This window comes from Culex quinquefasciatus, chromosome 3 (genome assembly GCF_015732765.1).
Source record: "Culex quinquefasciatus strain JHB chromosome 3, VPISU_Cqui_1.0_pri_paternal, whole genome shotgun sequence".
NCBI lineage: Eukaryota > Metazoa > Arthropoda > Insecta > Diptera > Culicidae > Culex > Culex quinquefasciatus.
The window spans coordinates 100,344,189-100,371,853 of NC_051863.1; the positions used below are offsets into that span (position 1 = coordinate 100,344,189).

Genomic DNA, 27,665 nt, shown 5'->3' on the forward strand with positions numbered 1-27,665 from the left:
CTTGTCCTTGCTATTACTTCCACCACCGCCTATGCCACTTCCGCGCGATTTTTTTCAGGAATTGCATTGAGCACACCCCGGATCAGCACCGACCTCTACGAAGATGGCGTCCCTGAGAAAAAATAGTCGAAGACGGTAACAAAAATAATATATCATAAGTGTTCTCACGATTACAAGCCTCGATCTCTCTTACCTGAACAGCAATTGCTCCTTGAATTTCTTGAAGCCCTGATCGTTTTTGGGGGCCATCCGTTTGAGCTGTTCGTGCAGGAAGGTGGCGGCATGTCGAGCCGCTTGACCTCTGCTGCCTTCGAAGCTTTGTTCTGCCGCTGGAGCTGGGCACTTTTTCTTTGACTTCCGACAAAGACACAATATTTGCGGTTCCGTTAGAATTTGGACGAGACACCTAGCCAGCTTCTGGAACAGGATCGACAGCCCAAAGCCACTGGTGCGTGCTGCTCTGGAAACTGGAAGCAGACTCCTTTTTTCAGATCTACGGAAAAGCAAAGTTTCACTGTTAGAACTAAAGTAAATCCGCTTCTACAGATCCTCACCGGAAGATCTTCGTGTATTTTGCTCTGCTGCTTTACGGGGATGCGTTTGTCACTCGTGTAGTCTGACCGAAGTCGTTGTCATGTTTAGCGGCGGCCTTGTCGCAGCAGTTTGGTTTTCGATAGAATGTGGCATTTTTCATTGGTAATGTAGCGCTGATTGAGTCGTGTGGGGCGACGTCAAAATCGTTGTTTTTGTTTTCGCTCACCAGATCGTACAGCAGGTACAGCATGCCACCTTCATCATGGATCAGTTTGCCCAGAATCCTTTAGGCCTGGTCGATTCCGGAACCCCGGATTGCTGCAAAAATAAATTATAAGATTTCCTTCCTCTTCCTCAAAAGCAAAACAAACTTACCTGTCAACCGTGACAGAAGAGAGGATGCCGAATGCTGGAACTCGGCGGAAACACCCACACCTCTCTAACAATCATCCGAAAAGTTCTGTTTCACGGAGCACTGCTGTGATGTTCCAGATAACCCGGTCGTTGAACGGTTCCTCTTGACGGATGAGATGATGGGCGAGCAATAGGAAGTTTGGGTCGTTACCGCGGTTGGAGAATCTCTCGTAATTTGCTGCAGAAATTGAAAAGTTGAGCACCCTTTTGCGGGACAGCGGCAGCTGCAATTTGAAATAAATTGTTTATCATTTGGTCATCATAATTACCAAGAAACCAACGGAATCACGAACGAAGATCTGTCGATTTATCGGCGGAACTAGTTTTGTTTTTTGATAAGCCGCCGGGGCCACCGGGAAGGGTTCTTACGAGACACCGTCTTGAACGTTTCCGGCAAGTTAGTTCGCGGCCACAGAAATTCAGTTGGGTTAGACTATTGGCGAAGGTTTTTCCGGAACCGGTGTTGCAAAACGCGGAGGAGGTCGTCGAGCGTGCGCGAAATCTGAATGATATTTTGACATTTGGAAAACAAACAACACTCTAAACAAATATGCTGTAATTATTACATAATTTGAGTGTAAATGGTGTTAGGAAAAACAGCGTGGGGAGTTCTGTGCAAACTGTGTAATATCACATAAAAGAATTACATTCCCCTTCATTACATGCAGGCATTTTACTACTTTTTTCTGTGATTATCTAACTGGCGGTAACAATCACTACGACTACATAAAGCGTAACATCGGAACAATGACTCTCAAGACAATTCAGCGCCACATGAGTAAATACACCACCAACGTTGTTGAAGGGATTATTGATGTCGAAGGTTTGAAAGCCTACCTTGAGGAAAACGGTTACCCGATGGCAGTATCGATTTGTGAGGACGGAACAAGATTAACCGCAGCAACGGAGTACAGCTATACCGACGACAGTCTAACCGGCCTAGTTGCGCCCTTTGATGAGAATGGCATGCCTGTACAAAATTTGTTTAAAGCTACAACACCCCACAAAGTTATGGAAGACGTGAAAATTACCCAACAGGCAACTATGCTTACGTTATGCTCGCCGTACCGCTTGTGGCTGGAGCGGCACCTTTTGTTCTGTATTTTGCATGTTCCGACAATAAGTTTACACACGTGGATGTTTTGAACCGGTGGGCATACCTAGAGGAAGTCCTGAGTTCAGTCGGAATTCGAATCGTTTCGTATAACGCTGACGGAGACCCTAGGCTCCTCAAAGCGATGAACATCCGCGCCTGCCTGGACCAGGAAAGACAACCATCTCCTTTGGGTGGATACTACATTGTTAATTCCAACTACGCACCTAATGCACAAGATGCTACGCATGGGACAAACAAGTTCAGAAATCGGCTACTTACAAAGGACCTGATAATTGGTAAGAACGGATTAAATTCTTTTGATTACAATTACTAAACATAGAAAATCTGCTTGTACAGGTGACTACACGATCGGAAAATGCCACTTAACCACGCTGATCAAAAAGTACAAGAAATTCCAACACGGTCTAACTTGGTCGGACATCAATTTGAAGGACAAAATGAAATACGCGCCCACGCTCAAACTGATCAAGCAATTACTGATAGACTTCTTGGTGGCCAATGTCGAGGGAAGCTTGGGAACCGCAATTTTCCTAAAACTCATGCAACTTATGCACCGTTCCTTCATTGAGGAGAACATCGAACCACTTCAAAGAATTTATTACATTTGGTAAGTAAACTTTTCACCGAGCTTTTCACACTTTTCTTAACTGACAGTTAACCAATCTCATGGGTTGGTGCGATCCCACAAACTTGATGTATCAGAAAATTAAAATTAAACTTCACAGAAGCTTGACAGAAAGTTTAACTCCATGTTGCGCTTTTGAATCTGGATAGAGTAAAACCTCAATAGTTCGACATACCAAATCCTATTATGCTTGACATTTTTTTAAATGACTCATTCTTACACTCTCTCTCTCTCTTTCTCTCTCTCTCTCTCTTAACACACACACACATATGCGTGCGCACCATACGTTTTTTTTTAATATTATTTTTAATTTTTCAGGACTGTTAACTTCTTCGTCAGAGCATGGAGAAACTGGATTGGACTAAATCGCAAGCGTGGCTTAACTTACGATCAATACGTGACCACTAACGCATACAATTGCGTGGAGTTGAATGCGCATGCGCTAATTGCTTTTATCAGGGACTGCCGAGACCGAAATGTTCCTGAACAATGTTTGGTTACTTTTCTGTCGAGTCAACCTTGTGAAAAGTTGTTTGGCCAATTAAGGACAATGGCATCTACAAACCAAACCGTCGTAAATTTCACCATCAAGGAGCTTCGAGCAAAACTGAAGAGACTCCAAATGAAGACTTGCATTATGCATAAATATAACGGTGAAATTAACTTTCCATCGCTCGACAAGTTCAACAACGCTCACCCTACACAAGTTCTGCCAAATGATATCGAGATCACAAATGAAGTTTCGAAGGCTGAGCTCACCGCGCGACAGATGCTGCAGAGTCTTGGTTTGAGTGACGGAGAAATTGATTTCACAGACTCACTTAACTTGAGATCAAAAAATCGACCAAACCAACCAACCGAGTTTGAATTCGTGAACGCCGACTCTCATAACGACGAATTTAGTGATTTGGAAGAAGAAGAACACGATGATGATGATCCAGAAATTGTCGGAAAGTCAACCCAAACTCAATCGTCGGAAAGTGCAGATGATGAATTTGATTTTTCTGACACACTGGAGTTTGTGCAGGTGCAACAGGAGTTTGATGAGAGATTGGAAGAGCCTATCTACGCCATCGAGGACCTATTTGACACAAGCGAAGAATTAACCTTGAAAAGTACCAGCGCTGGTGACAAGCATGTATTTAAAATAAGGGATTCGACGGGACATGTAAAACATATTAAAAAATCTACATTTTTGTGGATGGTAGCTCCAGGACGACAAATTCTGTCTGTGGACAGAAATCAAAGATTCAGGCAAAAATAAAATGAAATCTTTTCAAATGGTGAGATTTTTTAAAACTAAAATACCCTAATTATACAGTTGACTCTCTGATTGTCCTTTATTCTGATTTGATTCTGGTTCTGATGATTTAGCGATTCTAACTCCGATCGAGGTTCTCAGAATTTTACGACTCCTACTCTAGCTTATTAAAAGTACTCGACTTAGTAACTGTGAAAACAACAAAATTCACTACATATAAAACAATATTAAAATAAAATTTAACAATCATTAACAATTTTTTTCTCTTATTGTTACAGGTCAGACGCACTGGTTGAATATTTAAAGTACAATACTGCATTATTACAACTTCCATTACTAACCTCACTGTTATGTTTGCTTATTTTATAATATCGATTAAAACACATACACCTGTTGAAATCTAAAATTTGTTTTCTTCCGGATGTCGCCTTTATTAAGTTTTCTTTTTGTGAATTGTTGGGAATTATGAAAAACGTTTATAAAATTAAGTGCGTTGCATTGCTACACTATACATTCGCCGGTTGATCACCTTTTCGTTGGGCACTTTTTAGTTTGTACCCGTTAGTTTGACAATCTCAAACTTGAAAGTGACGAACTGTTAGTTTTTTCACGGAACTCACACTTAATATCAAACCAAACGTTTGGCAGTAAGTGTAAGCTCTGTGTAAAGAGGATGTAAAGCTAAAAAGTGACCCCGTTCGTTTGACAGCAATTGGTGTCAAACCAGCGGGGTTTCAGTGTAGTTGAAAATCAGAGTTGTTGAAGTGTATATAACAAGTAGGGAATAGCGTTAGTTAAAGACTAGCACAACTCAGCTCAAGGACAGCTTCTTTTGATTTTCCGAGTGAGGCCATGGTTTGGACGAGTTCAACTTTCAGGGCAATCGCGACAGAGCAGCTGATGGGTCCGAGTAGGACGTATAGTGGCGCCCAGTTCGAATGTACGCAGAGGGCAACACTGGCCACCTCTCTGTAGGTGACCACAGCATGGATCACTAGTAGAACTGCTTGCAATCTGTTATGGATTCATTTTTTCGCTCAAGGTTCGACTGCGACAAACCGTCTCGGAACTGGGGTTCTGCTCTCGGACAGCAAGTTGAAGAAGTAGTCTTATGAGTCCAGAGTCGCGTCGATAATCTTATCCATGTCGATCCGAAACTATAAGAAACTTCCGGTGCGGATTGTTCCGTCTCAGTAGCCGTCGTGACTGGAGTGTCAGATTCTACGTAAACTTGCCACCGACTGGCGCAACATCTGACCCACGTACTCCATCCGACTCTCAATGTCCGACATTTCAGCTTGCAAAACTTGGGTACGTTGAGCCACTCGAAGGATGCTTGTCTCCACGGCCCCAAACGTTTTTTTTTTGGCCGGAAAATATCCGTGGCGACAGGATGTTCCGCTATGGATACTTTTGCACGGGACTCCCGGTTGGCGCGCATCTGGTCGTTACACTATCGCAAAGGTTTCGAACTTTTCCAGCATACAAGATACATGCTCCTTTCCGACCGTAGCTGGATGTTCTTCCCTAACGGTCGATTCGGAACCGAACTTTTACTACTGCTACTTCCTCCGCAAGACAAGTGACCGCGGTCAACGTTGTAATTCCCACCGCCGGATTGATCGTCGTTTGAAGCACAGGCTGTGCTTTGGCTCTCAATTGTACTTGCGAAGCCACCGTAGGATCTGTCCTGCTGACAGTAGACACTCCGAGTGTGGCCAATCATGCCAGGGAACCAGGCCAGATTCTGAAAATAACTATCCGTGCAAGTTTAGGGTTAGCATTTGTGAAAAATAACTTGTCGCGACCGGCGTGACACAACTTATTAAATGTAAACAAACAACAAAATGACATTTTGCTTGTTTCGCTCTTCTCTCTTTTTTTGCTCTCTTCAAAGAGATCACTCCTCAAAAAATCTGAGCAACCCAGAACAAATGGGAGCAATTGGGAATTGGGAGGAATCTGGAGGAAAGTAGAGCAACCGAGAAGAATGAGCTGAAAACGGTCAAAAGCAAAATTTCAGAGCAAACGGGAGCAAAGCAGAGAAAACGGGAGAAACCAGAGTATCTCCCTTGCTCACTGTCTTGCCCCGAGGAAAAACCTCATTTCACAAACCTTCTGATACAAATCCTTCAGCTATTTTTATCATATTTGGATGATTTTTTTCATCCTTTTGCCCATTCAAAACCGTTTCAATCGGTTCGAAGTTGAACCGCGGCTTCTCTGGGGACACCACCTTTATTTTACGCTTCCGTGGCGCCATCTTTCCTTTACGGGATCACAAATCGGCAAAAGAAACACAATTGAAAAAATGCAAAATTCTCGGGCAGATTGATAACCGACGCGCGACGCAACCCGATGATGCTTCCAATTTTGATTCTGGGGTTGTTTTGCTGTTTTTGCCGCTCCGTTTTGGGTTTGTCTTCTCTTTTTTGAATGTTGTCCATCAACTGTCAGTTGGTTCTGTTGCAGCGGTACGGGCGGACAGGGTTGGCAGAAATCGGGTTCTGAACAGTAATCTGTAGCATCATCAGACGAAGATAAAAATCTCGACTTATTTTTTAATAGGTCCTCGATTAGGTCCTATAAACATATGAAAGACAATAGCTTATAGGACCTTTAAAAAAAAAAACTCTGGAAATCTGACTTTTTGCCTCGGTTAACCGTCAATTTTTAGTTTGAATTTGACCAACCAACAGGATACAATAGGGTCCTAAAGCCCTATGTAAATGTTTATGTACAATGATAAAAGCACTATTAAAGCAAGGTTACTCTAAGACAGGTTGGGCTGTCTTTGTAAAGTTGTATTAGTGCGAACACGGAGGAAAAAATAAAACGTCAGTTTTCGCATGAAAATTCATTTTTCGAAATTTTTTATCTCCGTGCACAGTTGAAGAGGAACACTGTGACGTCACAAAGTTTGTTTTTCCTTTGAGCTAAGTGGCAGACGGGCGATTTTGAGTTAGTTTTGAGGAATCGGTAACGATATTCCGTCCCATCTTGACTAAAATTATCGCAAAATAGTCGATAATCGTAACGGAAGGTAATTTGCAGCATAATTATTTTATCAGGACATGTTTTAATTTAATCTTTCCTCCAAATCTAGCCCCACGCACTCATCATTGTCGGCTGTTCCTGACCGTCTTCTCCGACTCCGCGGCAACAACGGGGCGACTTAAGGTGCAAAGTGCATGAATGCACCGGAGTGTACGTAACGTGGCAGGACTCACCCACCGCGGCGTGCATCAACTGCGTCGAAACGGTTCACTTTGTCGACGAGTTCCGGAACCTGTGCAGACAGTCCAATTGAAGTTTTGATCGGGCGACGTTTGGTTTGGTCCGGCACGATGGAAGAGCTTCTCGTATCATTTTAGGAAGTTGCTGGAACCGCAGCAGGAGGAGGATGTTGGCGTAAGTCGTAAGTCGTTACTTGCCGGAGACGGTGTTTGTGAAGGGTCAACAAGGAGCGGCCGAGGCTTAGTTCGAGTGGGAGGACGTGGAAGAGATGGTGGCCATTAATCAGGAGGTTGGCAGCGATGACGAGGATGATGTTGAAGAGGCATGGAGGAGGGATTCGATGATAATGGTGCTCCGCGACAGAAAAGAACACGAGTCAACTGAGAGTTGGATTCACTTATGCTGGCCAAAGCAATTCATAGACGTTCGGTGCTGAGGAATGCAAATCAGGATGGTCACTGGCAGTCGTACCAGCGAGATCGTGCTTGCCATAGAAACTTGCCACGGAACTGAACAAGGACAAACTGAAGAAAATGAGGTGCAGCTTGATCGACATTTCTAGCATTCGCCGGCGGAGCAAATTTGGCTACTTCTATAAAATGTGGATCAAAAATTCCCGACCAGCTCAGGCAACCGGGTCCACTCCACCACCGCAAACATCTGCCCGAAGAAGTGGAACCACTTCCCGCCAACAATCGCATGCAGCTCACCCAGCTGGTCCACGACCGGAAGTCAACTGGAACCGGTCCCATCCGAACCACTCCGTTCTGGCCAAACGGGATGAAGCGTTCGACGAGGTGACCCGCGAGCTGGGCATGTCGATGCCGGAGTTGAAGCACCACAGGCGTACGCATGGCGGCAAAATGGCCACCAAAATCAACAACACGATCGCGGCCATCATCTCGAACCCGGTAGAGGTTGAAAGGATGGGCAGTCGCATGCAGGAGGTCAAAGATAAGTAGACCCAGGTCGAGCCGGAAGATTACATCGAAGATGGTAAGGCCGGCGGCGTGATTTCATGCATTACAAGCAAGTCCATCTGCAATTGGGGCTGTGATCCGCATAGCCGAATCCCACAGGACGAAGTTAAATCCAAATCGAAGAAGAGCATCCACCAAATCCGTCTCGTCGAAAGTGACGCTGAAGGGGCGGTCCGCGGTCTATCCAGACTCCGAGCTGGTCGAAGTCGCGCACGTCTAAAAGCGGGACAAGAAGTAACAACTGTTGTACTCTTATTGCAGTCGAAAATTAAATCAATTTATTTATATTATTGTAATAAAGAAATCCTCATTTAATTCTTTCAACAAGTGTCAACAAGTTTATCTCAAAAATCACCGTTTAATTTAAAATTATTCAAATTTTCATTCAATGCCGTATACTATCCAAAAGAAACGAGAGCGTTGTGACGTCATCACTTGAAGCATCGCAAATGTTGACACTTTTTTGCTTACTAATACTAAACCAACACGTTTTCAGCCCAACCTTTCTTACAGTAACCTTGCTATTAAAGACCATATCTGATCACTTTTTATCATTGTAAATATTGTGAATGCAGACAAAAATCAAATTACGAGCGCATCTCCCAAGGCCACCACTCAACACTCGCGAAAGAATTTAATGGGATCCTGTTTAGAGTGTAGTATTTTTATGTTGTCATCTGTCACGAAAAAAAAAAAACAACCGCATCAAAACAAAGGTTTTTTGTTTTTTGATTTTTGAATCATTTGGAACCGTTTTTCCTAGAAAGAGTACGTTTTTTGCGTTTTTGATAAATCGAGCTTAAATTTGATAATAATACCAAAATTTTCGTTGATTTTCAGAATGGACAGTGCCGAGGAACAGTCGGAGATGGAGTACGATGATTATGAAGAGACGGAATACCTCCGGGATCCGGTTGACATTGATTATGATCCGTTTGCAGACGAACGCGTCGATGCCGAATCGACTGAGGACGACTCCGTCGAAGACGGAAATGGAAGTAAGGATGATCAAGGAGAGGAAGTTCAAGTAGAAGGGGAACCAAGCACGGAGATTACGGCCGCGATGGAAACAGCAGTTCAGCCAGAAGAGAACGAGTTGAGCCAGCACCTGGCATCCCAAGTTACGGACAGACGGGATTCTGACCACGAATGAATGCTTCATTGTGATTTTATCACTTTTATATTCGAAATAAACTTTTTTTAGTCGTATGGTAGGTCGTATGTTTATTATTCGCATCAATTATGGCAAAATATTCAAGCCGAATTTCTTCGGGTTCTGTTCCAAACCCTTTTCCGGCAAGAAAGTTCCTCCAGCATAGTATCCACAGTGCTTGAACAGTTTTACGCACGGATAAATTCTGCTCCAAACTTCTTGTACAGAGTAGGTTGCGAACGACCGGAGGTTGTTGGAGTTGTGTTTAATTTGTTTTTTTCTCGTAAGATGACGGGTACCGGTTGACCAACATGGGCTACGACTACCTGGCGCTGAAGTCGTTGACGCTGCGCGGGTCGGTCGCCGGGTTTGGGAACCAGATTGGGGTGGGCAAGGAGAGTAACATCTACACGGTGGGGGATGAGGAGGGCAACCCGTTGTGCTTGAAGTTGCACCGGTTGGGACGGGTTTGCTTCCGGAACGTGAAGGAGAAGCGGGACTATCACGGGAAGCGGCACAAGATGAGTTGGTTGTATTTGTCGCGGATTTCGGCGACGCGGGAGTATGGCGACGCGGTGCCGCGTCCGGTGGACTTTAACCGGCACTGCGTAATTATGGAGCTGGTTGATGGGTACCCGTTGACGAACGTGGCCGAGGTGGGCAATGTGGAGCAGTTGTACGATGATTTGATAAACTTGATTGTGCGGTTGGGGAATTGCGGAGTTATTCACGAAGATTTCAACGAGTTCAACGTGATGATCACGGAGGAGGACCAGCGGCCGATCTTGATCGATTTTCCCCAGATGGTGTCAACGCCGCATCCGAACGCGGAGATGTACTTTGATCGGGACGTGCAGGGCGTTCGGGATCTGTTCCGGAAGAAATTTGGGTATGAAAGTGAAGAACATCCCAAGTTTAGCAATCTGGAGCGGGAGGATGAGCTGGACCGGGAGGTTCTCTGCTCTGGGTACGGATTTACGCAGGAGATGGAGGAGGATCTGCAAGGAGTATCACCAGGAGGGAGGTACCGAGGAAGGAGGAAACTATTTACGTACCGAAAATCCAAAAGTCGAGCAACCAAAACAATCCCGCGAAACGTCAAATCAGATCGGTTACACGCTAACGGGGGAATACTCAAATTAAGCTTGACAGTTCGACAGAGAGACTGCGCAACAGATTTTTTTGCGGAACACATCTGTTGCGCACTTCGGTTTGGTGGAATAAAGACAATAATGCAAAAAAATTAATTGACGAGACAACATTTTTTCGATGGATCAACTACAGACTTAAAAAAGACTTATCACTTCTGGAGTTTATTTTTGAAATGGTCCAATAAACCAAATTTTCAGTTTTTGCTTTTTGGGTGTTTTGTAATTTTGCTGACTCAAGGCGGTTTCAAAAACACCCAAAAAGCAAAAAATGGAAATTCGGTTTATTGGACCTATTCAAAAAAAAACTCCAGACTTCGAGGAATTTTTTTGTCAAAAAAAATATTTATATTTAATTATGACTCATGCGCTGTGAACTGAGTGAACCACGATGAACCGCATCGGCTTGCCCCCCGTATGACAAATTGGCTTGGCAGCACTTCTTTTCTCAATTCCGTTTTGCGCTGATTTGCGCGCGCGTTCGCGCCAGGTTTGTTTTTGTTTTGAAAACCTCAAAAAAAAATTATGCAAATTAAAAAGCAAATATAATATGTACGTTGGCGAATATTCCCTTCCTCCCTAGGAATGTGGCGTTGTGACCGTAAAGGATTGAACATTATGCTGAAAAATACAGGTAAGTACCTATTTTTTTCAAGTGAAGATTCATAAATTTGCTGATGATGTTTCTTTGCGATTTTCTCACAGGTTACGAGAAAAAAAACGATGGGAGCCTGCCGGGACGAGCGGAAGTGAAATCATCCGGGGACTCCTGAAAGCCAAGGGTGTCTCCCGCCTAGTTTACATAATTTCCGTCGTGCCACACGAAGCGAAACCAATTTTGCTTCCAAAATTGAAGGCCAAGTTGATCTGGACCGCGAGTGGAATCGCCGTCGCCGCAGTCATGTGCAAGCCGCACTGGTTATGACCCGACGTCGATGTGCGCTATCCGAGCCCGGGTGGAGCAGCTGAAGCTGCTTGTCGGAAGATTATCTGGACTATTTTTTCGGAATTTGTACGACGCCCTGTCGGGACAAAAGAGCTCGAGCGCGGAGGAAGCGGTTCATTATTCGGGAAAGTCGCACACCAAGTGCATCGGGAGATCGATTGAGACGCGACCGGATTTTTTTTTGAATCGCCATTTGTCAGATTTGCTGGCTTACGGATGTACGTGGCTGGAGATTCAGTAGGTTGGCCCGGGAACGAACCGAGGCAACACGGTTAAGGTGACGTATTTTAGATAGGCAAGATCGGCTGGTTTAAGGTGGTTTCGCACATGATACCGGATTTGCCGAATGTGAACATAAAGCGAAATGTTGAGCAGTTTATCGTGTTCTTTGAGAATCCGGAACTTCGCGCCGACGGGTTGAAGATCTACAAGACGTTGGTATGTGGTGGTGCTCAACTGTACGAGTTGTGGAAAACCGGACGGTACAAGAGTAGCTCGTTTACGAATCGGTTGTGCCGTAAAATGTGCGCGATCCGACCATGTTCCAACACCAGGGTTTTGGGATGATGCTGATCAATAAAATGTGAAAAAAGTGCTTTTGGTTGTTTCTTTTTATTTTACGGCACAAAAAATCGGAGAATTGGATTGTGAGACATGTTTATTTTTCCAAATCGCTTTCCGGTAGACCGGTCGATCGTACAGGTTGGCAATGCACCGGATCTCCACCCGCTGTTACAAGCGGAATTGGAAAATCGCACAGCGCCACAAAAATACCAGCCCAAGCACTCTATCTATACAGACGACTGCGGTGACCTTCCGGCGGGTTGAATCCGACCGTCGGCGGATAGGCGCCACCTCCTTGATGTGACCAATCTTCATCGACGAACGTGCCAAGAAACGAAGCGCCGATTGGTGACCCGGTCCCAGGGAATTGGTGCGGTTTTCACCAGGTCCACGTAACTTGATGTGCAGCGCTGTGATTCCCTCTTCCTTGACCTTCATGCCGCCGATGACGGCGAGATGGTTTCCTTGCCGAACAGATCCGTGACGTGGACAAAGGTGTCGTTAAAGCTGGCGTAGAAGTTTGAACTTTGAAATAATCTTATGATATACGATAACCATTTCAGTAAACATCCTCAAATAGTTTTTCAAAGTCATTCAGAAAAAAATCACCATTACAAACTTTTTATAACCCGCATAGAAAAAAACCGTTTGAAAATCATTTGTTAAATATTCAATCAACATTTTACCAAATTGTATAGCCACTATTCGGTAAATCATTTTTTTAATTCCTCACCCTCTCTCAAATAGTGAACTATTCCCCATATATGTTGTTAGCAATATTCACTATTTGATTTTTTCTTCTAGCGACACTTTGTCAAATGCTTTTTGAAAGTTCATTTTTGCGTATATATTTTAGGGATTTCACCATTTCTCAAATTGTATTTTTAGGGTTTTAAATAGTTATATCAGTGATTTTTCATGGCACATTACATTTTGGGGAACAGTTGTAACAATTCGAATAAACATCATTTTTTCAAGGATTTTCGGAATTTTGAGCTAGAAAACATTAATTTTGCTTTGGTCAAACAGCTTATTTATTTTTTTTCATTTTATTTGATATATATTATATTTTTGTCTGAATTGGCCTAATGATATGGGAATTTTAAATTCAAACATGATGGAGAGTTTGCGGGATTCTAAATCAGCAACAAATTAAACTGAAGAGAAAATAGTACAACAAATTTTAGAATTAACTTATACAGAAGAAGAAAAAACACAGTTCAGGGAGGCATCCACTGCGGTAGAGAGTTGACCGAAGCTGTACAGCACGATCAGCTCCATCTCCACCAGGGTTGTTAAAATATCAAAATATCAGCTCTCAGCAACTACAATTATCCCGCCTGAATATTCATGCCTCAAATACAACTGATCTTCTCTCTTTATTGAAACTCTCAGCGCCGAACATAGCCGAACACGTTTTCGTGTTTCAACACTCGCGATTGACATTTTCCTTTTCTCTCTCATTCCCGCTTCCAAGATCATGCTACCGCAACAGCGTTTAACCACAAAAGCCGCCACAAAACCAATTTCGCAAAAGGCAGTTTCACGGGACGTCGTGCGTGGTCGGCTCCTAATCGCCATCTCGTATTCTCTCATTGCAGTTTTCGGAGAGATTGAGAGACTCAGTGGTGAGAGCGCATAGCCTAGGAAAAAGGGAAGAGTGATAGAGAGAGAATGACATCGCTGGGAATCACGAGACACAAGAAGAGATCTCAGAAGCTATAGTGACGGCCGCTATGCTCTTGGATGTTTTTGGTGCAGAGATAATCATTTGATAGCTTTTCTATCACTCATTTACAACACTGATCTCCACCATCCTTTGGAAATCATTGGTCGGATGGTGGGGTCCCAGGTTATTTCAGCAGTCGGTTCTGCAGATTGTTCTGAAGGAAAACGGCACAGTCGTGCAACGTCGGATAACCGAGAGTTCATCTGGTGATCTTGTTGTTCTTGGATTAAACCTGAAAAAAAGAAAACACACTAAATAAAAAAATGTAAATAAAAAAACATGCAACATTTGAAGGGGCAGTACGACATTGCTCTTACGGCATTTCTTCTCATGTGTTCAAATGGGAAGAAGGTTGTAAGAGCAATTTCGTACCGTCCCTTTCTAATGTTGCTCCAGAATACAACTTGTTATCATACAAACAAAACATGCTGCGAGATGCTCCGCCTTTTCCAAAGAAATCCACGCAAAACCGAGTCTGTTTCCAGCTTCGCCAACAAAGGTTCCCTATGAAAGTTGCCTTGACCATTCCGGAAAGGTCTGGATCGCCGACTTTCCAAATACAGCTGGATTAGCCGCACCGAAAGCAACTTATTGATCCGTGTATCAATCAGGGATGTTTGCTGGAACTGGTTTTTGGCTAGAATCGAAAAAAAACGAATGGATCCTTGTCGCAATCAAGACTTTCTTTACAGCTGTTGCCAACTTACTCCCAAATCTATCCTGCTCCTTCGTGATCGCTCAGAAGACTCACGGATGTTGTTCGGGATACCAGCAAGGGAGTCAAGCTTGGCGTCTTGAAAGGTATCCTCGCAAACGGGTGCCGAGGACCAATGTGGTCCAGCCCTAAACCAATGTGGTCCACAAGTTTCACAGCACTCGTTCCGAATCCATCCGAAACACCATCACCGTAATTCAATCACAAACAGTAAAACCTAGTAAGAGTAAAACACTTGAGCAGCAGCCTGCAGCAGCTGACGTTTTCTCGACGCGCACAGATGTAAACATACACTGTTAGGTGCATTTATTCAATGTTTCGCGTAAATTACCTGCTGAAGTTTTTTTTTAATTGTATAAATAAATAAAATATAGTTATTTGCGTGATTAGTATTTGCAGTGCAAAAATAATTACTAATAATATTGGAAATTTACCATTCATGAATGTTAGAATTTTATAATCTGATTTAGATTTCGTTACTCAATTTTGAGTGCTACTTGTACTAAGTGTAAAGCAACTTGAAACAACAATTTTAGAGTGTATTACGGAATCCGACTTTCATCTGACATCAGTTTGTTTACAAGTTCAACACATCGAGAACCTTGAGCGTTTTTTTTTCGAAATCTGAACTTGCAATTATCTCAACTTTTTCGCCCCAAATCTGTCTAAAAATGAGTGCTCCAAGTTTTCTCGAGTTGCTAAAAAAGTTTATGGTAAGATTTGCTTGAGTATTGGTTGATTTTTGTGTAATTTATTGCGAAATGTTTGTTCTAGACAACGGTAAACAAATGGCATCGAGATGCTGAAGAAGGAGTACGACGAGCTTAAGTCCTCGACGGACATTGACAAGCGGTTCGCACTGCACCAAGCATTCCGCGATCTGCTTCTGGCCAAAACCGGCGACATTCCGGCGATCGAGAAATTAATCTCATTTGCGGTTGCTGCCTGTCGGTCGGAACTAGGAAATGACCGCTCCGATGATCCCGGTGGTGCTGTTGGGTGACATTTTTTAAGCCGTCACGCTGGATAAGTGCGAGGCGATTTGCACCTGAGAACAATGTCACGACCTGGAAGGAGGATTTTTTCTTCACCGCTTTCAAGCACAACTTTCTGCGGACGTGCTACGATTTGCTGAGGGGATTTTCTTGGCCAAATTCTTTCCGTTTAGCGGTTGAACCTAGGTGCTCCCAGTGGTCTCAAATTGTTTAAAACATTTACGGTAAGTTTTGCTTTGGTTTTGGTGTAATTTATTGCGAAATCTTGTTCTAGACAACGGTAAACAAATGCACCGAGGGATCAGCATCGAGCTGTTGAAGGATTACAACGAGACGAAGTCCTCGACGGACATTGACAGGCATTTCGCACAGCACCAGGCGATCTGCGACCGGCCGGGACAGACGGCATTCCGGCGATCGAAACATTCATCTCGCTTGCGGTTGCGGTCTGTCGGTCGGAAATGACCCCTCCGACGATCTCGATGCTACTGCTGAGGATCATGTTTAATGCCGTTACGCTGGACAAGTGCGGGTCGCGACCAGGGAGGAATTTTTCTTCACATATAATTTCGGAGTTTAATCTGAAGAAGATCATCAAGTACGGGGTGGAGGAGAGTGATTTGGGAGATTCTGCGCGTTCGATGACTGATTGTGCGGAATCGTCGTCTCGGTCGGTGTGAAAAACGAGAGAGAATGGGAGACCAGTGAGGTACAGGAGGATGGGGATGTTCAGATTAGTGGTGGCGCTGGGACGCAACAGCCGCAGCTGAAGATCGACTACAATTTAAATTGCAAGCTTTGGGCGCTGCAAGACTTTTCCGTTAACCCATACCAGAGCTGATGATCCTTCACCTGTCTCCTCGTCAGTCAAGTTCAAGTCGGACAGTCACTGCCTTACCGTGGCTCAGGTTTATTGGCTGAAGGAAACTAAAACGACGGTAACCAAACGGATTGAGGAATCTCCGCCAGGGAAAAAAAATCTGTCCAGTGAGGAACCGCAGCAGCGGCAATCTCTGAAATGGCAACCGAGGACCAGCCGGTGGTTTGAATTTTTTAGATTGTTTGAGACTATTTTAAAAATATATCAATTTTAGGATCGACAAAATTGGTTTATGTTTATGCTTCTTTTTAGAATCGACAGAATTTCTAATCGTCGCTCCATCAAACTCCTTGCACATTAAATAGCTATCAGATGCTATCAACGGAACTACCCGGCCGGTGGTCATCTTCAAATTGACGTCGGAATGTTCCGATCATATCCAGTCGCCGGTTCGCCCTACCAAAAGTCAGCGATGCCGGTGGTGACCGAGCTATAAATTAATTCAATTCAATCAGCTGATTTTTGTAATGATTACTTTTTGATAATGTGAATTATTACATTTTTAATACACGCATATTTAGATATTTAGGTATATACATTAAAAAATATTGCTTATTTTAAATGCAAAAAAAAATCGAAACACAAATTCCATTGTTCACATATAAGATAATCATTGTAAATTCATTGTTGAATATGTAATGTTCTGTACTATCAAATAACAAATAAATCCATTGTACTCCAATCGAGAAAAAAATGTTTATTCGCTTAATATTCCTGACACAGGTCTTTTAATATATTTTTCTTAGAAAAAACTAAGTCGAATATTTCCAACAGCACCATTCGACAAATAATTATTAAGGATATTTTGGTAAGTAAAAAAAATATCATTAATAACAGTAATAATACTAGTCTGTGTAAAAAAAACTTATTTAAATTTTTGTTGAAGCTGAATGACTTCTCAAATAGTTCCCCCCCCCCCCCGTGGCTGACTGGTTACGGTGTTCGCTTTGTAAGCGAATGGTTCTGGGTTCGATTCCCATCTGCTCCCAACGAGAAAGTTAAGAACACATAAATATGAAATGATGAATATGAACGAAAAATCAAAGTCGCTCGAGGCGGGGTTCGATCCTCCGTCCTTTGGATTGGTAAGCAAAAATGCTAACCACTAGGCCATGACGACTTGGTGAGCGTGGACTGGAATTAGGAATACTGTTGCAGAGAGCGAGTTGTGGCACTATAACCACGGCAAATAGTGTCCAGGGCATTCGTGGAAATACAATGTCCCATCCCAGGGGGTCCCGGAGTACCAAACCTTCTTAGCATGGTGCTCCCAACGAATACAACCAAATCACGGAGCGTATGGTGGTGTGTCCCCACGCTTCTTCCTCCCCTGTCGATTCAGAATTGTGTTGTTGTTCGAACACTCAGTGCTCAAACTCAACCCAATTACGAGTCATCTCTGCGATACGGCTTTACGCAGTAGGCCTGGCCGCTTTAACGCTTGTGATGTTTCAATGCATTCCGATGCAATGGCGCACTACAAATGTTAATAAATGACAAGAAGAGTGCTAGGCGTCATCTAACCTAAGGCACTCTCCAGGATCCCTTCGAAAGATTGGCTGCGCTAGGGTCTGATTAGATTAGATTAGATTAGAAACCAGAAAAGACTAGAATCATAATGATGCACTTCTTTAGGGAGTGTAGGAATTTTCCAGAAATACTGGGAATATTTATTTTGAATAAATCTCTGTAAGTGGAAAGATGAACTCGTTGATTGGAGCCGTCGCAGATGGTGTTAGAACGTGGAGGATTTGTCAGTCGTCCGGATCAGTCGAGGTGGCGTTTGGCGGTTGCCATGCACTCCGGTTGAGTTCACCAAAAGACGAAGAACACGTGTCGGTGTTTGATTCTGCAAAGGTGCTGACTTATACCCAAGCTTGTACCGACCGCCGCTGCTTCCGGTAGCAGATTTCCCTCAAATGCTGCCTTTATCGGTTCTTCGCCAACACCCGTCGTCGGAGCAGTCATAGCCACCTGAGTTTATGATCGCGTTCGAGGCCAGCATATTCTTGTTTCGAACACTAACGCATCCGCCGCTCCGGATCGATGTTCCGGCGACGTAGTGTTGGTGCTCGTGTCGTCGGCCTTGCTCATGTAGCCACTACCGTAATCGTTCGTAGCGCTTGATACCATTCGGGTTGTTCCGGACGTCGCCGGTTGGGCTTATTCGTGGCGTAGTCGTTGGCAGAGTTAGGTTCACTTGGTGCACGTCGTTGCTGCCGAAGCGGGGCGTCTGGTTGTTTCCCGTTGTTCACGTGCGGCCGCAGGTTTTCCACCGTAAAAGAGATGAAGAAACGGGGACAGTCAGAATTGTGGTGCTGCTGGGTTTTGGGATCTAAAAGAGAGATATAATGACAACATTTGAATTTGTATTCATTATTGTATTGGAATCTGCTCCTTCAAAATTGTCCACTCACCCGAAATAGAACGCGCTATGCTATTCCCGCCAGCGCTGGCAGGAGTTTCAAGCGGGCGCGCGAACTGTTCGGAATTCCGTTGTTCACGTTGACTAGATTGATCCTCGGGTTGATCAGATCGTCTTTTTCGATACAGCCGGGAAGTAGATATCTGTCCCGTGGCCTCGCACTGCATCGCTACTCCGTTTTGTCCCGGAAGCTTGCTGTTTCGCAGTAATTCAAAACAAAGGGCCATTCTTTGTTTCGGTGTTTGTTTTGAAACAAATTGTTTTTGTCCCTGGGTCAAACACGATTTCAAAACAAAACAACCCAGTTTCCACATTGGCCCTTAGAACCAAAGGGTCTATGAGGATTTTGAATACAAACAAAATATCATTGATATCGGCCTTTGGTAAAATATATGTTTTTTCATAGAAAAATCATATTTTTCATACTTATCTCGATATGTAGCGATAGTTTAACACCCTTAGAACCGTTTGCAGGAAAAATGTGTTTTGTTTACATTTTTGACTTTGGACCTTTTACATTGTTTTGCTTGAAATGGCTAGAACGTTTGACAGTCACCAAAACCTCGAAGAGCCCACATAGTAGTATTAGTGAAGAGCCCACGTTGTTTATCGTGGGCTCTTCACTAATACTACTGCGTGGGCTCTGTGAGTATAGCAGTATTGGTGTTGTCTGTTTGTTTACACCAAATCTTCAAGAAACATTACTTTTTGTGTGTGCAAATCTGTTACGAAAAACCCGATTTAATCCCACCTGGGGTGAGATAGAGCCTTTCTTACAAAAGGAAGATAACGGCAGTTGAATTTTTTTCAAAGAAATAGCAAAATAGAGAATGGTTCATTCATTAATCAATTCAAAACTCAACATGATTTTTTCATAAAACTGAAAAGCGCTGGTTTTTGCCTCATTTGCCATGGCCGAGTGTAAGCTGTGCTCGCACACAAGAATTTTGGTTTTTTTTAAATCAGAACAAATTATTTGTGAGGCAGAGAATTAGCTCACAATTTGCGTTGTTCGTAATGTTTTCTGCCTATCGCTAAATTGTTCGTAATCTCTGAGTGTATTTTGCACTTATCAAAATATCAAGAATTAACGAGATAATTCGTTTTTGGATTACACAAAAAATACTCCTATCGCACAAAAACTATTTAAATTAAAAAAAAACTTTTTACGAAGAATTTCAGATAGCTTACCAACATTTTCCAAAAATATGTTTAAATTTGATGAATCGTTTTAAAATTGAAACTGAAATAATGCTCAAATACTAAGAAATGATCATAACAAGTCACTCAGCAGTGTTACTCTTTCAAAGGAATCGACCCTTTTCAAAGGAGTTCAAAGGTTGAATTTTTAAAAAATCTTTGTTGGTGAAAAACGTACCCCAAACATATATAGCTGCTACAAACACAGGTTTTGTTCTTGGAATGTGAAATTTTCAGCAAACGTATGTAAGATGTCTCCTATTCAAACCTTTAACAGAATTAAGTTTCACAAAAAGACTGAGGAATTGCAAATTCCATAAAAAAAAACATTTTGACCCAATTTCACCCCTACTAAAGGTAAGTTTTAGAATGATTTGGCCAAAAATAGCCACTCCAGCCGCAATAAATTTAATCATCGCAGCGAACAAAAAAGGATATTTCCAATACAGGCCAGACCCAGATATACCATAACACCGGTCATTGTATGCTAGCGATGCATAAAACGAACAGCGACCCAAGCAACTTAGCAGCATCTAGAAAAAGGAAAGAATCATCAAAACGGAACAAGTTGAAGAGCACTGCTAGTTGATTCCAAACAAACGCGGCTCGACTAACTTAGAGCTTAGCCCTGATCTCCCTTAGGCTCTTTTTTTTTAATTTGCGAAAATGTCATTTTGGGCGCCCTGGGGCTTCTTGAGAGGGCGCTTTATCTTTTTCAAGAAGGCGCAGCACAAATCGGCAACTTAGCAAATTTGCAAAATGCAAAGTTTCTCTTGGGCCCTGCTAAGGGCGCCAAATGGTTTAAGGAGGGCGACATTTTTGTTAAAGAACTTGTTAGTCGACGACTAACCTCGACTAACTTACAGCTCAGCCCTGCCCGCGATGTGCGTTGTCACTGGCGCATGGGAAGCTTTTTTTTTTTTCATAAAATTATTTTTTATTAGGTCCTGTTCGGTACTGGGACCTGGTTAGGACCGAGTCGGCTTTTGTAATTACATTTGGCTTAATAATTACAGAGGATCTTGTGTGTAAATGTTAGTGGGAGGGGAGCCGATTACCCGCGGCCTACTCGGGGTTAGTAGGGAAGGGATTGATGTTAAAGACAAGGCGTGGGATGGGAAGGGGGATTGTGTAGGGGTCTTGGTTGGCTCTGCTGGCCTTTGCGTTTTGTCCTCAGCCGCAACTCGGTGTCCAGCTGCTGGGGCGTTCTTGCTTTGCATCCGGTGCAAGCCAGAAACGACGGCTTTGTGTGAAGGCGAGTTATTCTAAATGAAGGAAAACTAACTGGAAGAAAACTAAATAGATATTTTGGAATCTGAGAGGAACTGATAGATAGGATAGAGAACATCAAGGTCTAGCTGAGATAGCGCGTCTCGCATCGGGATTTCTGGTGGTCTTCCTCGGGCCCTGAGGGTATCTTTCAACTTAATTCTGTGAGCCTGGTGATCTGGACACGCCCATATGAGATGGTCGATGTCCTGATAACCCTGCCCACAGTCGCAAAGGTTCGTATCACTCATGTTGATACGGTACAGATGAGCCTTGGACGAGTAATGGTTCGACATAAGGCGGGACATCGTTCTGATGAATCCACGCGTCAAGTCCATTCCCTTGAACCAGGCTTATCTTTGCACCTTAGGTCGTATGGAATACATCCACCGTCCTTTGGTGTCGTCGTCCCATTGATTTTGCCAATCCAGAAGCGCACGCTGCCTCGGAAAACCGTAGCATTCTTGTAGGCTAATTGGCCTTTCAAAAATGTCTCCACTCTCAGCACCCTTCTTGGCGAGCAAGTCCGCTTTCTCATTACCCGGAATCGAGCAATGAGCGCGGACCCATACCACCGTGATGCTGAAGGACTGAGCCGCCAGGTTGTTTAAAGTCTTGCGTATTTCCGTCGTGCGTACTTGCCGTCGGCTTCAGAGTCCGGATAGCCTCAACAGAGCTAAAGCTATCGGTGAAGATGAAGTAGTGGTCAGGTGGCATGGTCTCGATGATTCGCAGTGCGCAGTAAACCGCGGCTAACTCTGCGACGTAAACCGAACTCGGGTCCTTCAGCTTAAAGAACAGCTGATGAGATTCATGATGAACACCGAAGCCCGTACAGCCGTCGAGCTTGGAGCCATCGGTGAAGAATCTGTTGTTTGGAGGAACATGGCTGTACTTTGATGCGAAGATCGACGGTACAACTCCCCGCAGAAGATGGTTTGGGATACCGCGAGTATCGGCTTTCATGGACGTGTCGAAGCCAATCAGGGTGCTGCTGGTTAACGGAGGCGTGCGCTGTACCGTTGTGCTCGGGCTCCACTCCCACGATGACATAAAGTCATAATATAGAAGCATGCGCCGAGACTCAACGTGAAGGTTCAGCAACGTTTCAAAGTTGTCAATTACCAGTTTATTCCTGTAATCACACCGGATCAGGAACCGGTAAGACAGTTCGTAGTAACGAGTTCGCAGAGGCAACACTCCCGCCAAGACCTCGAGGGTCATGTTGTGAGTTGAGTGCATGCATTCCAAGACAATGCGAAGACTTCGGTACTGTATCCGCTGGAGAACCAACAAGCGTGATTTCGCAGCTGACTGGAAGCAGAAACTGCCATATTCCAATACCGAGAGTATCGTTGTCTTGTACAGTCGAAGCAGGTCAGAAGGATGAGCACCCCACCGGTTGCCAGAGACACTGCGCAGAAAATTAGTTCTTTGCAGGCACTTTTGCTTCAGGTAGTTAATGTGCTTCCCCCATGTTCCCTTTTGATCGAAGATGGTACCCATGTACATGAAGTGGTCCGACTGCTCGATAGTCTTTCCCGAGAGAGAAAGATTGAGCTGTGCCGGTTCATGCTTCCCCGTAAAAACGACCAGTTCCGTCTTCTCCGGAGAGAATTCAATACCCTTTTCAACTGCCCAATGGGCCAAGTTGTTCAGGGTATCTTGCAAGGGTTCTAGCAGATCGACTTCTTTCTTGGCAGCGATTGAAACCACTGCGTCATCTGCGTACTGTATAAGGGTGCAGTCTCCGGTCAAGCAATCATCGATGTCGCTGACGTAGAAGTTATACATGGATGGACTAAGGCGTGAGCCTTGTGCCAAACCCATGTAACTTATCCGGGTGATTGCCAGATCACCTTGCACAAAGTGCATGTGTTTTTCTGACAACAGATTGATGAGGAAGTTGCACATCGTCGGATTGAGACCGCTCCGCCGCAGCTTTACTCCCAACACCTCGATGGAGACTGAATCGAATGCACCCTTGATGTCTAGGAAGACAGAAGCCATTTGCTGTTTTTTACCACGGGCTATGTCGATTCCTGTGGCCAGCAAGGCTAGACAGTCGCTTGTTCCCTTGCCTCTCCGGAAGCCATACTGCGTGTCTGACAGCAAGTGCTCTCGTTCCATCCATGGTTCGAGGCGGTCGAGGATCATCTTCTCCAGCAACTTGCGTAGACACGACAGCAAGCTGATTGGACGATACGAGTTGTGGTCGGACGCCGGCTTACCGGGCTTTTGAATGGCAACCACCCGGACCTGTCGCCATTCGTGTGGAATTATGTTCTGCTCCACGAACGTGTTGAACAGATTCAACAGACGCTGCTTAGCGACTTCCGGAAGATTCTTCAGCAAGCTGAACTTGATCTTGTCCGGACCAGGAGCAGTGTTGTTGCCCGTCAATAGTGCTATGGAGAGCTCTACCATCGAGAAGGGAGGATTAGCATCGCTCCCATCAACAACGTCGAATGATGGTTGTGTCGGCACCGAGTCCGGGCACACCTTCTTGGCGAAATCCAATATCCACTTGTCCGATTTTTCCACACTCTCGTTCGGAACGGAACCTCTACGCATGGACATGGGAAGCTTTGACGCTCACCAGAAAATTTTTTCACTCAGAGATCGATCAGAGAATGAGCAAAACAAAAAAGAAATGCAAAACAATGAGCATGGGGCTTCAGAACGGATAGCTGCTTGCGTCTAGTTTGCGTTCACTGAAGCTTAGCATAGATAATCATGATAGGCGATGTGTGATGAACGAGCAATCGATAAAGCAACTTGCACTAAAAGGGAGTAATCTAGTATCAAAACTCTATACGCGCCAGCATCACGCGTCAGCATTGCTCGCGTCTGCATGTGAAGCTCAACTTGGCAACTTGTCGAAAAAGCGACGAAAATCGATCGTCCATGATTTTTTGCAGATTTTTCGAATGAATATTTCTCGAGAAATGATTTGGGAACGAAGCTTGATTTGGCGTCGGAGCCAAAAGCAAACCCTATACCTTTCTTTAGTAAGAAAGGCAAAATGGAAATTTTCTAAAATCTGAACGGTAAATCCGAATGAGGTCAAATTTGTTTCAGAACATCGAGTATGGTCTAGATTATGATGCGGAGAAAAAAAATAGATAAAATGCCAAAGGAATAGTTTTGGCATTTGGTGAAAATTGGCTTTTACCTTTTTTAGGGGTTTTTCCCCCTCACAGTTAATTAGTCCACAAGCTGTAAATCAAGAACCACATTACCGACATGGATGAAAATTTGGGAGGATGTAGGGCTGGAAAAATGCAACTTTTTAGATAAATAAACGATTTCAATACTTCAATTTTCGACCGAATTTTCATTTGAAAACCGCCTGATTTGGTGAAAACACACTCCGAGTCCCCATAAAAAATGGATAAATTCAAATTTGGTATGGAACTGGTTCAGGTTCAGCACATCCCCTTTCAAATGCGCCCAAGAGAGCTTAAATCCATAATGTGGGCTCTGAGAAACCCCCTGTGTGTGTGTGTGCAACCAACCAAACGGGACCACGCGGTCACTTCTTACAAATTGAGTTGTTTCCATGTATTTTTAGATCTTCATTCTATACATGCAAATAACTCGCATAGGCATTTGGAAGGTGTTAGCTCTGCCGAGCTTCGGTGACCCATTTCTACGCTGGCTAGCCGAGCGCGAGGTCCCTCAGCTTTTATCGACAAGCCCCGCCCTGAAAAACGTTTGCACCAATCGGGTTCAAACGTTATTTAGAACTTCCGAACCCTTGTCAAATGGACAAGGACCCAGCGCGTATATAGTTTGATAGTAACAGTATTCCTAATTCCAGGCATCGCTCACCAAGCCGTGATGGCCTAGTGGTTAGCATTTTTCTTACCAATCCAAAGGACGGGGGATCGAACCCCGACTCGGGCGACTTTGATTTTTCGTTCATGTTCAGAGTTTCAAGATTAATATTTCCTATACTTTCTCGTTGGGAGCAGATGGGAATCGAACCCAGGACCATTCGCTTAGAAAGCGAACACCGTAACCAGTCAGCCACGGCCGCTCGTGGGCTCTGAGAAACCCCCTACCACAAAATTGAGCACTTTTTTACAACACACGGACGTCACGCGTGCTCTTCAGTAAATTAAGCGCCAAAATTCGGATATTGGAGATAGACCAATTCTGTCATTGTCAAACGATCGGGCGTCGAAAATCGATCGTCCATGATTTTTTGCAGATTTTTCGAATAAATATTTCTCGAGAAATGATTTGGGAACGAAGCTTGATTTGGCGTCGGAGCCAAAAGCAAACCCTATACCTTTCTTTAGTAAGAAAGGCAAAAATGGAAATTTTCTAAAATCTGAACGGTAAATCCGAATGAGGTCAAATTTGTTTCAGAACATCGAGTATGGTCTAGATTATGATGTGGAGAAAAAAAAATAGATAAAATGCCAAAGGAATAGTTTTGGCATTTGGTGAAAATTGGTTTTTACCTTTTTTAGGGGTTTTTCCCCCTCACAGTTAATTAGTACACAAGCTGTAAATCAAGAACCACATTACCGACATGGATGAAAATTTGGGAGGATGTAGGGCTGGAAAAATGCAACTTTTTGGATAAATAAACGATTTCAATACTTCAATTTTCGACCGAATTTTCATTTGAAAACCGCCTGATTTGGTGAAAACACACTCCGAGTCCCCATAAAAAATGGATAAATTCAAATTTGGTATGGAACTGGTTCAGGTTCAGCACATCCCCTTTCAAATGCGCCCAAGAGAGCTTAAATCCATAATGTGGGCTCTGAGAAACCCCCTACCACAAAATTGAGCACTTTTTTACCACACACGGACGTCACGCGTGCTCTACAGTAAATTAAGCGCCAAAATTCGGATATTGGAGGTAGACCAATTTTGTCATTGTCAATCGATCGGGCGTCGAAAATAGATCGTCCATGATTTTTTGCAGATTTTTCGAATGAATATTTCTCGAGAAATGATTTAGGAACGAAGCTTGATTTGGCGTCGGAGCCAAAAGCAAACACTATACCTTTCTTTAGTAAGAAAGGCAAAAATGGAAATTTTCTAAAATCTGAACGGTAAATCCGAATGAGGTCAAATTTGTTTCAGAACATCGAGTATGGTCTAGATTATGATGTGGAGAAAAAATAGATAAAATGCCAAAGGAATAGTTTTGGCATTTGGTGAAAATTGGCTTTACCTTTTTAGGGTTTTCCCCTCACAGTTAATTAGTCCACAAGCTGTAAATCAAGAACCACATTACCGACATGGATGAAAATTTGGGAGGATGTAGGGCTGGAAAAATGCAACTTTTTGGATAAATAAACGATTTCAATACTTCAATTTTCGACCGAATTTTCATTTGAAAACCGCCTGATTTGGTGAAAACACACTCCGAGTCCTCATAAAAATGGATAAATTCAAATTTGGTATGGAACTGGTTCAGGTTCAGCACATCCCCTTTCAAATGCGCCCAAGAGAGCTTAAATCCATAATGTGGGCTCTGAGAAACCCCCTACCACAAAATTGAGCACTTTTTTACCACACACGGACGTCACGCGTGCTCTTCAGGAAATTAAGCGCCAAAATTCGGATATTGGAGATAGACCAATTCTGTCATTGTCAAACGATCGGGCGTCGAAAATCGATCGTCCATGATTTTTTGCAGATTTTTCGAATAAATATTTCTCGAGAAATGATTTGGGAACGAAGCTTGATTTGGCGTCGGAGCCAAAAGCAAACCCTATACCTTTCTTTAGTAAGAAAGGCAAAAATGGAAATTTTCTAAAATCTGAACGGTAAATCCGAATGAGGTCAAATTTGTTTCAGAACATCGAGTATGGTCTAGATTATGATGTGGAGAAAAAAAAATAGATAAAATGCCAAAGGAATAGTTTTGGCATTTGGTGAAAATTGGTTTTACCTTTTTAGGGTTTTCCCCCTCACAGTTAATTAGTACACAAGCTGTAAATCAAGAACCACATTACCGACATGGATGAAAATTTGGGAGGATGTAGGGCTGGAAAAATGCAACTTTTTGGATAAATAAACGATTTCAATACTTCAATTTTCGACCGAATTTTCATTTGAAAACCGCCTGATTTGGTGAAAACACACTCCGAGTCCCCATAAAAATGGATAAATTCAAATTTGGTATGGAACTGGTTCAGGTTCAGCACATCCCCTTTCAAATGCGCCCAAGAGAGCTTAAATCCATAATGTGGGCTCTGAGAAACCCCCTACCACAAAATTGAGCACTTTTTTACCACACACGGACGTCACGCGTGCTCTACAGTAAATTAAGCGCCAAAATTCGGATATTGGAGGTAGACCAATTTTGTCATTGTCAATCGATCGGGCATCGAAAATCGATCGTCCATGATTTTTTGCAGATTTTTCGAATGAATATTTCTCGAGAAATGATTTAGGAACGAAGCTTGATTTGGCGTCGGAGCCAAAAGCAAACACTATACCTT

The 27,665-nt window shown here is 43.5% G+C and overlaps 4 protein-coding genes across 5 annotated transcripts; 3 read left to right on the forward strand and 1 right to left on the reverse strand.

The window, feature by feature from the left end:
- The first annotated feature begins 1,983 nt into the window (after window positions 1–1,983).
- On the forward strand, window positions 1,984–4,348 carry LOC119770763. 2 transcript variants are annotated; one of them, XM_038266240.1, is made up of 4 exons: window positions 1,984–2,340; window positions 2,402–2,672; window positions 3,009–3,973; window positions 4,230–4,348. In XM_038266240.1, exons 1-3 carry the CDS (start codon window positions 2,004–2,006, stop codon window positions 3,952–3,954), a joined length of 1,554 nt encoding a protein of 517 aa, XP_038122168.1. In that variant the 5' UTR covers window positions 1,984–2,003; the 3' UTR covers window positions 3,955–3,973; window positions 4,230–4,348. The 2 variants fall into 2 exon arrangements, with proteins under 2 accessions (XP_038122168.1, XP_038122169.1); XM_038266241.1 differs by lacking the exons at window positions 3,009–3,973; window positions 4,230–4,348 and having other exon boundaries at window positions 2,402–2,678.
- Window positions 4,349–8,895: 4,547 nt separating this feature from the next.
- LOC6049376 lies at window positions 8,896–9,376 on the forward strand. Its single transcript, XM_038266244.1, has 2 exons — window positions 8,896–8,936; window positions 9,009–9,376. Exon 2 carries the CDS (start codon window positions 9,010–9,012, stop codon window positions 9,319–9,321), a length of 312 nt encoding a protein of 103 aa, XP_038122172.1. The 5' UTR covers window positions 8,896–8,936; window position 9,009; the 3' UTR covers window positions 9,322–9,376.
- Window positions 9,377–11,242, forward strand: LOC6053475 (serine/threonine-protein kinase RIO2). Its single transcript, XM_038261056.1, has 4 exons — window positions 9,377–9,386; window positions 9,610–10,389; window positions 11,053–11,103; window positions 11,175–11,242. The coding sequence occupies exons 1-4, from the start codon at window positions 9,377–9,379 to the stop codon at window positions 11,240–11,242; spliced, it is 909 nt and encodes a 302-aa protein (XP_038116984.1).
- Window positions 11,243–12,072: 830 nt separating this feature from the next.
- On the reverse strand, window positions 12,073–14,030 carry LOC6053722 (40S ribosomal protein S14). The gene is given in 3 exon segments (XM_038261057.1): window positions 12,073–12,434; window positions 12,437–12,504; window positions 14,026–14,030. Coding segments are annotated over 3 exon segments (360 nt in total). The 3' UTR covers window positions 12,073–12,147.
- Window positions 14,031–27,665: the final 13,635 nt, after the last annotated feature.

Excerpts from the sequence above, each read along its gene's own strand:
- LOC6049376 (XM_038266244.1), top strand. The coding sequence starts at position 9,010 with ATGGACAGTGCCGAGGAACAGTCGGAGATGGAGTACGATGATTATGAA.
- LOC6053475 (XM_038261056.1), top strand. Across the intron at positions 10,390-11,052 it reads TACGTACCGAAAATCCAAAA|GAATGTGGCGTTGTGACCGT; the intron begins GTCGAGCAACCA and ends CTTCCTCCCTAG. Across the intron at positions 11,104-11,174 it reads CATTATGCTGAAAAATACAG|GTTACGAGAAAAAAAACGAT; the intron begins GTAAGTACCTAT and ends ATTTTCTCACAG.
- LOC119770763 (XM_038266240.1), top strand. The coding sequence starts at position 2,004 with ATGCTCGCCGTACCGCTTGTGGCTGGAGCGGCACCTTTTGTTCTGTAT. Across the intron at positions 2,341-2,401 it reads TACAAAGGACCTGATAATTG|GTGACTACACGATCGGAAAA; the intron begins GTAAGAACGGAT and ends CTGCTTGTACAG. Across the intron at positions 2,673-3,008 it reads CAAAGAATTTATTACATTTG|GACTGTTAACTTCTTCGTCA; the intron begins GTAAGTAAACTT and ends TTAATTTTTCAG.